Source organism: Panthera onca, chromosome C1 (assembly GCF_046562875.1).
Source record: "Panthera onca isolate mPanOnc1 chromosome C1, mPanOnc1 haplotype 2, whole genome shotgun sequence".
Classification (NCBI taxonomy): Eukaryota; Metazoa; Chordata; class Mammalia; order Carnivora; family Felidae; genus Panthera; species Panthera onca.
This window is the reverse complement of record NC_138346.1, coordinates 51127479-51140645: the sequence shown is the minus strand read 5'-3', so window position 1 is coordinate 51140645 and position 13167 is coordinate 51127479. Positions and strand designations below refer to the sequence as shown.

At 33.3% G+C, this 13167-nt stretch overlaps 1 protein-coding gene across 4 annotated transcripts in view; it reads right to left on the bottom strand.

Moving 5' to 3' along the window:
• NCKAP1 (NCK associated protein 1) overlaps nt 1-13167 on the bottom strand; it is a 108779-nt gene that overhangs the window by 45067 nt on the left and 50545 nt on the right. For all 4 annotated transcript variants that reach the window (XM_078451119.1, XM_078451120.1, XM_078451123.2 and 1 more), the window contains 6 exons: nt 12573-12629; nt 10391-10487; nt 9634-9740; nt 8775-8907; nt 6139-6220; nt 4555-4613 (listed from right to left, as the gene is read on the bottom strand). In XM_078451119.1, the coding sequence (XP_078307245.1) occupies nt 4555-4613; nt 6139-6220; nt 8775-8907; nt 9634-9740; nt 10391-10487; nt 12573-12629 (535 nt within the window). The remainder of the gene's footprint in view (nt 1-4554; nt 4614-6138; nt 6221-8774; nt 8908-9633; nt 9741-10390; nt 10488-12572; nt 12630-13167) is intronic.

Here is a 13167-nt window from a genome sequence, read left to right as displayed (position 1 = left end):
TTGGAAATAGGGTCTTCACAGAGATAATCAAGTTTTTAAAAATGAGGTCATTAGAGTGGGTCATAATCCAATATGACTGGTGTCCTTGTAAAAAGGAAAAATTTGGACCCAGAAATATGCACAGATTATATGAAAAGAGACAGAGCAAATGCCATTAGATTGACTCATCTACAAGCCAAGAAACATCAAAGATTGCTAGCAAGTCACCAGAAGCTGGGGAAAAAGAATGAAACAGATTTTCCCTCACTGCTGTCAGAGTCAATCCAGCTAACACCTTAATTTTGGATTTCTAGCCTCCAAAACTATAAAACAATAAATTCCTGTTGTTTAAGCCACCCACCTTTGGGACTCCGTTACGGCAGCCCTAGCAAACTGATAAAAGCAAGACTACAACGCATGAAAGAATCAAATAGCAGGTGTATTTTTTTTTTTTAATTTTTCTTAACGTTTACTTTTGAGAGACAGAGACAGAGCATGAGTGAGGGAGGAGCAGAGAGGGAGACACAGAATCCGAAGCAGGCTCCATGTTCTGAGCTGTCAGCACAGAGCCTGACACAGAGCTTGAACCCACAAACCGTGAGATCATGACCTGAGCTGAAGTTGGACGCTTAACCAACTGAGTCACCCAGGTGCCCCAGCAGGTGATATTCTTATAATTATCTCATAAAAATTAAAAAAAAAAAAAAAAACACACAGGGATGTATCAATTCTATATTCTTAATGCTTACAACAAATGCTTTATACTCTGCCATATGACCAAACCAAGCTAAATTCTCAAGTGAATCCTTCAGATGAGTAAGCTTAATAATCCTGAAAGTATTTAATAACGAGTAAATTTGAAATGTACCTAAATCTCTCAAGATTTTCTGAACCCAAATGTTGGTTTAGGTACTCTCACAAACTGACAGCAAGAGACTTAATACTAAATAGTTCGATTTTTTTTACAAGTGACTTTCAAAATTTTAAATGTGTATATCCTTTAGCAGAGCAATTTTCACTTCTATTTTTACCTCATATGCTCTACTTCTGTACTTTTCACAACTTTAGTTAAAACAAAGAAATGTTAATCTCTAAACTTCATTTTTAATAGGAAGAAAACAACGTATTATATATGCACATTTAATATTTGCGATGGTGCTATTTCAAGTCTTCTTTCCGGATCTACCATTACCTAACTCTGCAATCTCAGGCAAATTACTTAATACCTGTGGTCTCATTTATAAAATCATCTCTAAAAATACGTGATCATAGAACAAAGAACAAGAGCAAGAAAAGTGCCTATGTATTTTGAGGTTGAAAGGAAAGAACCTAAGAGCAAAAGTACCACAGGAAATAAAGAAGACTGCCAGAAAATTATGCTCTTGGAGTCCTTCGCCAGACTGAGTTGATCTAAAAATTTCTTCCACAAACATATATTGCTTATAATTTTTTAATTAAATGAAAAATTAATCTGTGGTACCGAACCATATGTATATATAGTATAATCCCATTTACTGTTTGAACACTTAAAAAGATATAAACCATTTATTAAAAGTTAGTATTTCTAGGGCATAACACTGGGAAAAGTACAAACTTTCATTTTCTACTACTTTACCTCTGGGTTTTCTGACATTTTATAATGAGAACACATTAGTATTACTTTAAAATATACGTATTTTTAAGATATGCAGTTATTAAAAAAACTGAGCCACAGTTTCCACATAATTACTGGAAGTATTTAAGGGGCAATTAAATGCCATCATTAAATTTACAGTATATACAAAGATTTTAAGCTTGAATTTTAAAGCCCTTAAAAACTATTTAAGTGAGTTATATATTAAATGAAAAGTTTTAAAGTCTAATACCATTTATTTCTGCATTTCAGAAATACAGCTTTTGGCACTACATCAGGGGATGGTAAACTATGGCCTGTGAGCTGGCTGCTTGTTATTCTTTTCCAAAGAAGAAATCCAGATAGTTAACAAGCACATGAAGAGGTGCTCAAACCTCATTACTCATCAGGGAAATGCAAATAACCACAATGAGATATCACCTCACACCTGTTAGAAAAGTTATTATCAAAAACACAAGAGGTAACAAGGCAAAAATGTGGAAAAAGCAGGAACCTGCATGCACTCTTGGTGAGAATGTAAATGGGTGCAGTCACTCTGGAAACAGTATGGAAATTCCTCAAAAAATTAGAAATATAACGAACTACCATAGGATCCAATTAATTCCATTTCTAGGTATTTATCTGAAGGAAATGAAAACACTAACTCAAAAAGGTATCTACAAACGCTTGTTCACTGCAGCACTACCTGCAACAGCCAAGAAGACATGGAAATAGCCTAAGTGGCAACTGATGGACAAATAGATAAATTGTGGTGAAAAAAAATGTGTGCGTGTGTGTGTGTCGTGTGTGTTTCACAAGAATATTAGTCAGCCAAAAAAATGGGGTAAATCTTGCCACTTGCAACAACATGCACAGACCCCAAAGGCAATGTGCTAAGTGACGTAAGCCAGAGAAAGGCAAAGACCCAATGAACTCACTTATATATGGAATTTGAAAAAATAACAACAACAAAATAACCCCTTAAAACTGAACTCATAGATGTAGACAATGGACTGCTGGCTACCAGAGATGGGGAGCTGGAGTTGGGGAATATGGGTGAAAGTAACCAAAAGGTACAAACTTCCAGTTATAAAACAAATAAGTCCTGCAGATGTCATGTACAGGATGATGACTGTATCAGCAATACTGTATTGCATATTTAAAAGTTGCTAATAAAATAGATCTTAAAAGTTCTCATCTTGGCACAAGAACAGACACTCAGATCAATGGAACAGAATAGAGAACCCAGAAATGGACCCACAAATGTATGGCCAACTAATCTTTAACAAAGCAGGAAAGAATATCCAATGGAATAAAGACAGTCTCTTCAGCAAGTGGTGCTGGGAAAACTGGACAGCGACATGCAGAAGAATGAACCTGGACCACTTTCTTACACCATACACAAAAATAAACTCAAAATGGATGGAAGACCTAAATGTAAGACAGGAAGCCATCAAAATCCTCGAGGGGAAAGCAGGCAAAAACCTCTTGGATCTGGCTGCAGCCACTTTTTACTCAACACGTCTCTGGAGGCAAGGGAAACAAAAGCAAAAATGAAAGACTGGGACCTCATCAAAATTAAAAGCTTCTTCTGCACAGCGAAGGAAACAATCAGCAAAACTAAAAGGCAACCAACAGAATGGGAGAAGATATTTGCAAATGACATATCAGATAAAGGGTTAGTATCTAAAATCTATAAAGAACTTATCAAACTCAACACCCAAAAAACAAATCATCCAGTGAAGAAATGGGCAAAAGACATGAATAGATGTTTCTCCAAAGAAGACATCCAGATGGCCAACTGACACATGAAAAAATGCTCAACATCACTCATCATTAGGGAAATACAAATCAAAACCACAATGAGATACCACCTCACACCTGTCAGAATGGCTAACATTAACAACTCAGGCAACAACAGATGTTGGCGAGGATACGGAGAAAGAGGATCTCTTTTGCATTGTTGTAGGGAATGCAAGCTGGTGCAGCCACTCTGGAAAACACTATGGAGGTTCCTGACAAAACTAAAAATAGAACTACCCTAAAACCCAGCAATTACACTATTAGGCATTTATCCACATGATACAGATGTGCTGTTTCAAAGGGGCACATGCAACCCCATGTTTACAGCAGCACCATCAACAATAGCCAAAGTATGGAAAGAGCCCAAATGTCCATCGATGGATGAATGGATAAAGAAAATGTGGTGTATGTATACACACACACACACACACACACACACACACACACACACACACACACAATGGAGTATTACTCAGCAATCAAAAAGAATGAAATCTTGCCATTTGCCACTATGTGGATGGAACTGGAGGGTGTTATGCTAAGTGAAATTAGTCAGAGAAAGACAAAAATCATATGACTTCACTCATATGAGGACTTTAAGAGACAGAACAGATGAACATAAGGGAAGGGAAACAAAAATAATATAAAAACAGGGAGGGGGACAAAACAGAAGAGACTCATGAATATGGAGAACAAACTGAGGGTTACTGGAGGGGTTGTGGGAGGGGGATGGGCTAAATGAGTAAGGGGCACTGAGGAATCTACTCCTAAAATCATTGTTTCACTATATGCTAACTAATTTGGATGTAAATTTTATAAAATAAAAAATTAAATTAAAAAAAAAGTTCTCACCATAAGAAAACAAATTTCTAACTATGTGTAGTGATGGATGTTAATTAGATACATTATGGCGACCATTTTGCAATAAGTACTAATGTAATGATGTTGCAAACCTGAAACTAGTATAATGTTCTATGTCAATTACATCTTAATAAAAAAACTGTTTCTTCTGAGGTAAAGACTATGGTCAGTTATACAAGGCTATGGTTACTCTTTTCAACAGGTATACAACAATGAACTTTTTTCTAAGTAATGTTTCCATATTAGCTAAAATAGTCAATATCCAAACAGAAAGCCAATGAAAATTAAGTTATTCTTACCTGTAACCTAAACCAATCTAATCTCATTCCTCTGAAATCAAATACTTCCCCATCTTCAACTACAACAGTAGAAAAAAGATTACAAAGCAAATTAATGTTTCAACAAATATATAATCACAGTTTTAAATTTAAGATCAAGATAATTCAACTATGGCCATATACACAAAAGAATTAAAAGCAGGGTCTTAAAGAGATCATTGTAAACCCATGTTCAGCATTATTCACAACAGCAGCATTATTCATAACAGCTAAAAGGCAGAAGCAACACAAATGTCCGCCAACAGTGGAACAGATGAACAAAATGTGGTACATTATTCAGCCTTGAAAAGGAAGTTCTGACACATGCTATAGTGTGGCTGAATCTTGAGGACATACGTTGTGAAATAAGTCAGTGACAAAAAGAAAAATACTGCATGATTCCACTTATGAGGTACCTAGAGTAATCAAACTCAAAGAAACAGAAAGTAGAATGGCAGATATCAGGGGCGAGGGAAATTGAGAAGTTGATATTTAATAGCTATGGAGATTCAGTTTTCAAGATGAAAACGTTCTGGAGATTGGTTGAGCAATTATGTGAATACACTTAACCCTATTAAACTGTACACTTAAAAAAAAACAAAAATAATTTAATAGCTAAGACAAGGCAGTAATTCTCAAATCCTATAAAAATGTTGATAGGAGGGAGTTATGCTAAGAGAAGTGTTAAGTACAGACTTCTCTCCTAAACTGTTTCTAAGTGTGCTTACATGTCAATTTTGAAGAAGCTAGACTAGAGCTTGAGGAATTCCGTAAACAAAAGCTTTGGACAGCAGAGTGAAGTTCTTCAAAATAACTCTTTATAAACCAAATTATCACAACCAACTTTACAACAGTTTCACTACTTAAGTGTGATATTGATTAAACTAAAATGTATTTATTACTCAAATTTTCAAGGATTTGGATACCCTTTACTTAAAAGGTTACAAAACTAAAATACAACACCAATCTGTTGGAATGAAGTTTTCAAATAATGAAGAAGCAACCTAGTATATGACATTAACTTTTGGGATTGACAGACTGGAACTTAAAATTCCTATAGTAGCACTTAATACCTGTTAGAGCTTGGGAAAACCATGTTAAATAATGGAGAGGTTAACTCTCAAACCTTAAGTTTCCAAACCTACCAAATAAAAGCATAAAGAACTTTTTAAAATTGATGTGGACTAAATAGGATAATATAAGTGCCTGGCAATTTTTAAAATGTTTTATCAATGGTACATACTATTGTCACAGGTGATGCGTGGACCACATATACACTTCATTATGTTTCTTTGTTATTGTTGTTTTTTTTTAATTACAAAATGCCTTTTTTCACCTGCTGAATAATAAAATATTTCAAGCTATAATTCTCATTATTTTTATAAATGTCACACACCCATTTTGGAAACTTTTGTTTCACAGAGAACAAAGCTAAGACAAAAGAGAACAGATTAAATATGTCCAAAAATAAGTGAGTCTATAAAAATTAACTATGAAATCCTCTCCTTGAAAATCAAATTTGAAAACCTAATTAGAAGAAAATATGCTTTTATTTAAAAGACTTACCTTGTTTTACACTCAGGGAAGTCATAGTGTTAACAAAGGAGGACATGATGATTGATTCATCTTCAGGGCAAACAGAAAGATTCTGAAAGAAGAAACAAAAAATAATGTTAAGAACATCTAACAGGGGAAACAATTCATAGGTCCACTAACTAATGGGTGGATACACAAGATGGTATATCCATACTAAGGAATATTTTTCAGCTTTAAACAGGAATGAAATGTTGATACATACATTAACATGGATGAATCTCAAAAACATACTAACCGAAAGAAATAAAAAACAAAGATTATATAGTATATGATTCCATTTATACAAAATTTTTTGTTAAAAAAAAGGCAAAAGTGACCAAAAGGAGATGAATGGTTGGCGGGGATTTAGAGAGAGCATCAGTACACAAGAAAAAGGTACACAAGAAAACTTTTAAGTGTTGGAAACTTTCTATGTCTTGACTGTAGTGGCTGTAATGTGAACGAACACAGACAGTTGCTAAAATTCAAACTGTACACTGAAAATAGGTGACTTTGTGTGTATTATACTTCAGTAAGATTAGGACCAAAAACATCCCTTTCAAGCCAGCTAAAAAAAATGAATAGCATATAAAGTACATCTGAAGTTGATAATAAATAATACATTTTTTAATAAGTGAATGCTTAGCTAACAGCATAATTTTCAAAACCTGCACAATGTGAACATACATAATTTCACTGAACTGTACACTTAAAAATAGTTAACGCAGAAAATGTATATGTTACCACAAAAAACAAAATTGAGAGCGATTTCATCAACTATATTAACAGGTTAATCTTAGTTCTAAATTTAAATCCTACCAAATGGTTAGAAACACTATGCAGGTACTTCACAACAGAAGAGGGTATAAAAAGCTCATGCATTGTAATTAAAGCCTAAATTCAAATACTGGCTCTACTACTTATGAACTGTGTGATACGGAGTAAGTTACACAAAGTCTATTTTCTTCAACAAATAATGATAACCATACCTATCCTCAGAGGATTGTTGTATAGATGTAATAAAATATCAATAAATCTGACAATTATTAATATTAGTATTACTGCTACTTATAGTACTATAATTCTAGGAAAAAAAAACATTAATCTCCCTAGTGTTGTTAAAATACAGTTGATGAAAAAGACACCAAAAGATACGGAATGACTTAAAATTTTTAATGCTGTAACATAAACCTATAAAATTAATAAAATATACAACCAGCCACAACAAGTTTCAAACTGACATGAAACTAGGAGACTGGTTTACATTCTGATAGCACAAAAGCCTCTGGTTTATCTGTTAAGTAGTAACTATTAAAATAGAAGTACAGCAAAGCAATAACATTCTAGAGATAAAATCAGCTTTTCTAGACCTTTTTTAATGGACATTGTAAACAGGAAGCATCTGAGCTCCATCTAGTGGATAAAGGAAAAAATACACCAATTCAGGATAGTAACCTATAAGGAGTATTTAATTCAAGGTAAACAATGCCATGAAAGACATTTTCTTTTCTCATTTACATTTTTTAGGTAGATTTCAAAAAGAAAAATCAGGATTTCAAAGTATGGTTATTTCTCTGGAAAACCAGTAGCTTTAGAATAGTCTTTTCTTTTTTTTAAAGTTTATTTTTATTTATTTTGAGAGAGAGGGAAGGAGACAGAATCCCAAGCAGGCTCCACACCGTCAGCACAGAGTCCTATGTGGGGCTCCAACTCATGAATACGAGATCATGACCTGAGCCGAAGTAAAGAGTCTCAGATGCTTAACTGACTGAGCCACTCAGGCACCCCTAGAATAATCTTAATACAAAGAGAATTTGTGTTGTTCTTCCTTTATACTGTATATTAGCTTACAGAACTTTTTTAGACATCTTGATTTTATAAATGAAGTAAAAAAAATAAATAATTTTCCTTATAGTTAGCTTATTTGGAATAAAAATAAATCTATATTAAGATGAAAAAGACTAAATTATGGAAAGCAAAAAAAAAAAAGACTAAAAATCAATAGAGGAAAATTCAAATTGAAAATAAAATCAGGACATTTAATCTTTTAGGACATCTAGATGAATTTTGTTTTAAAAATCTGGTCATCTTCTAATGTACTATGCTAAAAGATTCATCTTCTGTGTTTTATCTAATACTTGGTTATCAATTATAAAGTTTCCATCATCTCTTCTTTATTGCCATAGCCACTGTCCAAGTTCAGGCTCTCATCAGCTCTCTTCTAATCTCTTCTGTTTCCTCCCTTGGCCCCCAGCAATCCATCATCCATACTGAGCCACAGTAATCTAAGTAATAAATCAGATTTATGACTAACCTCCTCTATTGAAAGGCCCTCTATAATTTGGTCACTGTATACCAACCTCCACCTGCCAGGTAAAGAATCATTCCCTGAATTGTGCTCAGTCTGAGCTTTGTACACACTTAAGCATAACACTATGCTACAACACTTGACTACAACTAAATGTTTTCTCCCCTCTAGGTGATGATCCCCCTTAACAAGATAGGACAATGACTTGTTTACATTTGTATCTATCACTTGGCACTAGATTATACTGAGCAAACAAATCAGTTACTAGAAAGGAGGGAAGGAAGGAACAACAGGGAGAGTAACATGAGACAGTTTTTACCTGCACAAGTTCATTGAGAACAACAGCATCAAAGCCAGAGAGGTACTGCACATAATACCTCTGCATTACAGGTCCATATTTCCTTACATGTGCTCTAAGCTCTTCCATGTAAAATATTAATTCAGCAATGTGCCTTTTTAAAAAATCCAAGAAAAGTATTTCAAAAAATAAATTCATCATTAAGGAAAATATAAAATGTATCTGATATTACTACAAGAGTTTTTTTCTTAGAAAAAGCATTGTTAAATATAATTTTATGTCAATTCCTTCCTAAAGACATTTCCATGATGGAAAGCAAAAATTAAAAAACAGCTATGACTAAAAAGTTGATAAAGGAAAACCCAAAATGAAAATAAAATTAGAGTATCTCATAAATTACATCATTAAAAAAATCACAAACGGAAGAGGATTAGAGGATTAGAAGAATTAAGATTTTTCTGTAAGCTCTTATTTGTTTCATTTATCTAATTAATTCCTATTGAAGGACTGTGTACTAAAATGATAAAGACATTTCAAATAACACACTTGGTTCATTAAGGTTCTTATTTAAATTTTTGTGTAGTGAATCATTTTAAAAAATGAATTCCAAAGAAAATATGACTGGTTATAGCAAGAAAACAAATAAGAACTTCATGACCATCTAGGTTTAGGAAACATTACAAGCCCTAATATTAAGCTAACACTGACTCTGCATTTTAATTCATATCATCTAATGGTGTATTACAAATATCCCTTTATTATGAAATGTGAAAAGCTCTAAAAAAAGGTTTTCAAAATAATTTAACTTCAATGTCCCCAAATTCCACATCCCATACATCAAAATATTCAAAAAATAACTCTTTAAATGTTGCTAACTTACTTATCTATAAAGTCATCTGCACTCTTCTTTGGCATATTATCTGCATGACGAAGTAGCCAGATAATTTCATCACGGGCAAAGGATAATGCCATAAAAACAAAAAGTGCCTAATTAAAAAAACAAAAAACAAAAAACATTTGCTTATTCTCATGCCAAGATTATTAACAAAACCTATTCATAATCTTTGTCTAAGTGAGAGCCACTGGCAAGAACTGATAATATGAAGTTCAAAGACAAAAACGAGAACACAGAAGAAAACCTAGAGACAGGTATCAAGGGGAGCACACATTCAAACATGAAGTGAGAAAAATGCAGGAAGGTGTGATGTATGAATGTCAAGTAAGCAAATTCATTCTCAGTTAAATATAAATTTTAGCAGTTTTCCATAGAGAATTTTTTAAAAATTTTAATTGGCACACCTACAGTTAAATAAGAATTCAAATTTTAGTAAAATTTCACATAGAATTTTTTTCATTTTATTTATAATTTTTTTTAACATTTATTTATTTTTGAGACAGAGAGAGACAGAGCATGAACGGGGGAGGAGGGTCAGAGAGAGGGAGACACAGAATCTCAAACAGTCTCCAGGCTCTGAGCTGTCAGCACAGAGCCCGACACGGGGCTCGAACTCACGGACCGCAAGATCATGACCTGAGCCGAAGTCAGCCGCTTAACCGACTGAGCCACCCAAGCACCCCAAATTTTTTTCACTTTAATACGGTACACCTGTAGTTGAAATAAGAATTAAATCAATTACCTTTGGACCTAGCAAGCCAGGTTGATCAGAGAGGACAGTAGCCAATTCTTTCAGTGCAGATCTTAAAAATTTGCGTCTTTCTCTGTGCATTGAACCACTATAGGGAAAGACATCAATATAACTTACCTGTTTCTACTAAAATCATTATTGGCAATTAAATAACTTACCATTTCTGGTCAATTTACAAACATTTTTTAGGAAGCACAAGCTCCTACAAATATCTTCTATGTGTATGTCATATCATTAAATGACTTTCCAAACTTATGTTTATCCTTGCCTTCCTTGCAGTGTTTTTATAACCATGTTTATTCTGTTACTCTCCACCTATCAAAATCCTACCCAAACTTCAAGACCAACCCTTCAAGAAGCATTTCCCAATATCCAGATGTCCATTTTTGAATAATGTCTGCAACTTTAATACCATTTAGCCTAGCACTTTATAAAAGTGGACTGTGAAATCCTTGAAAACAAGCAATGTTCTACTACATACATTTTCTGTCACCCCCACAAAGAAAATCAATGAACACAACTTATTAAATATCTGATTATATCCTACTTTATTAAGTATATTCTTATTAAATAGGTAAGACTAATAAACAAGAGCTATATATAATAAAGATATTAGGATGAGATCATTTGGTAATCTTCAAAAACAGAAAGATGAGGAAAAGATAATCATAAATATTCACTACTATGTATTTTTAAAATAAAATGCAAATTTAAAAGAATTACTCTTACATATTAATGTGGAAAAAAATATTACAGAATGTTCTAAGTATTCCAACTCCTCACACTATGCAAAATACACACTGTCCCAACAAAGTTTTAAGATTTTGATAGGTGCAAAAAACAGCACCCTCTGCCCACACACACACACACACACACACACACACACACACCCCTCCTAGTTTCACCCTGTCATCTATAAAACAGGGATGATGACACCTCCCTGAAAAGATACATCTTTCATGATGTCTGATACATAGTATTATTACATTAGGCTAATTCCAATGACAAGCTCTTTTTTATCTTACAATAATAAAGTCATCCAAGACAATTTCTAAGAAAAGAGGCAATGTTATTTTGACTATTTTATTACACCGAGTTGTGGCAAGGAGTCTGTGGTGTTATTAATACTGAGAGAAAATGTCCATAAGGTACCATGCTTGGCACAAGGTAATGAGGAATTCCTATGAGGAATTCTTACTGCTTACTACCTACAACTACTTTATATAATAAAGGGGGAAAATGCCTTACCTTTAAAAGAGTTTCATAAAAGATAGCTAAGAATCATATATGTGCCTACAATAGGGTCTATCCCATGAAGAAGTGATAATCATTTGTATTTCTGTATGTCAAGAAACGAATGCTAACACACTCCAAAATATATTAGTACTAGAAAATAACTTTTTAAATATAAGCATTTCATTCAAGTGAAAAAATATGCATGAGGAAATAGGTCACTGACAGCAAAGAATAAAGATGGTTTAAATTCCCAATATCCATCATATAGCCTAAACCTAAATTCTGAAACTTCTTGTGGTTTTTATATTTTCATCGATGGCAGTGGTGCTTTATACTCTGCTTTACAGAAATACGGATGGATCAGATAATATTACCTAGGCTCGGTGGAGAAAATATTTTATAGAAGTATATATGTAACATTGAATTATCAAATTATTTATAATTATTTCATGAGAAAATCAAAAAGTTGTTCAAAGATCTTAAATATGATAATTTTTAAGTTATTCTATATACTTACTAATATAAAATATTTACTACAATTAAGTAAGGGCATGAGGATAACATACTTTGAAAAGTAAATACTATTTGGGAGAGTATAAAGATATATCTATTTTCATGAAGTGGTACAAAAATCATCACACCTTGAAAAGTATTGATATGAAAGCATAGTGATGGCAAAAGATCTGAATGATACCTAAAATAAAAGACCTTTGTATGGTACTTGCTTAGAGCATTTTTATCAACACTTCAAAAATATTCCAGATCTGTCTGTACTAACCTGAAGCTTACTAAATACTGAGGATATATACTTCTCATTGATTGCCCCACTTCTATCCCATATTGCACACCATTAATCTGCAGTATGTGAACAAAATTATGCTTTAAGACAGAAATTCTTGTTGATTACAAGTTCCACAGAGAAAATAGAACTACTTACGCATGTGACACAGCTGCCTCTTTGCATTCTCTTATGTCATTAATACGCTTATTATAGCTATGTGCAAAAAAAAAAAAAAAAAAATTAGATCCTTGTTAGTCCTAATTTCATCAGTAACAGTCAAAACGAGTTAGCCAAATACTAAAAGTCAATTAAAAATGACTATTAGCAATAAGAAAAAAATGGTGCTCAAACTAGAAATGCATGGAACAAGTCCACCTACCTCCTTTCCTAAGTACCCAGTCAAGTCTTAGAAAAACAGATCTCATATTATATTAAATCTAACAATAAAATTGAAGCTCACAATGTAGATCTTTGATTATATACACCTTGTGAAGAACCCACAGAGACACTAAAATTGTACCTCCAGTGTAATTAACAGTGGTCTCCAAAATCTAAAGTAATAACAAAGCTACTACTTCTAATTTTATGCTATCTGATTAAAAAAAATTCTGAAAGGATATATACTAGGGAGTAACACTACTGAATGTCTGGAGATAGGGGTTTTATGGCAGAAAAAAACTGGGGCAGGAAAGCCTAAGACTAAATTAAAAGAAAGAGGACACCAGGTGCCTGGGTGGGTTAGTCAGATAAG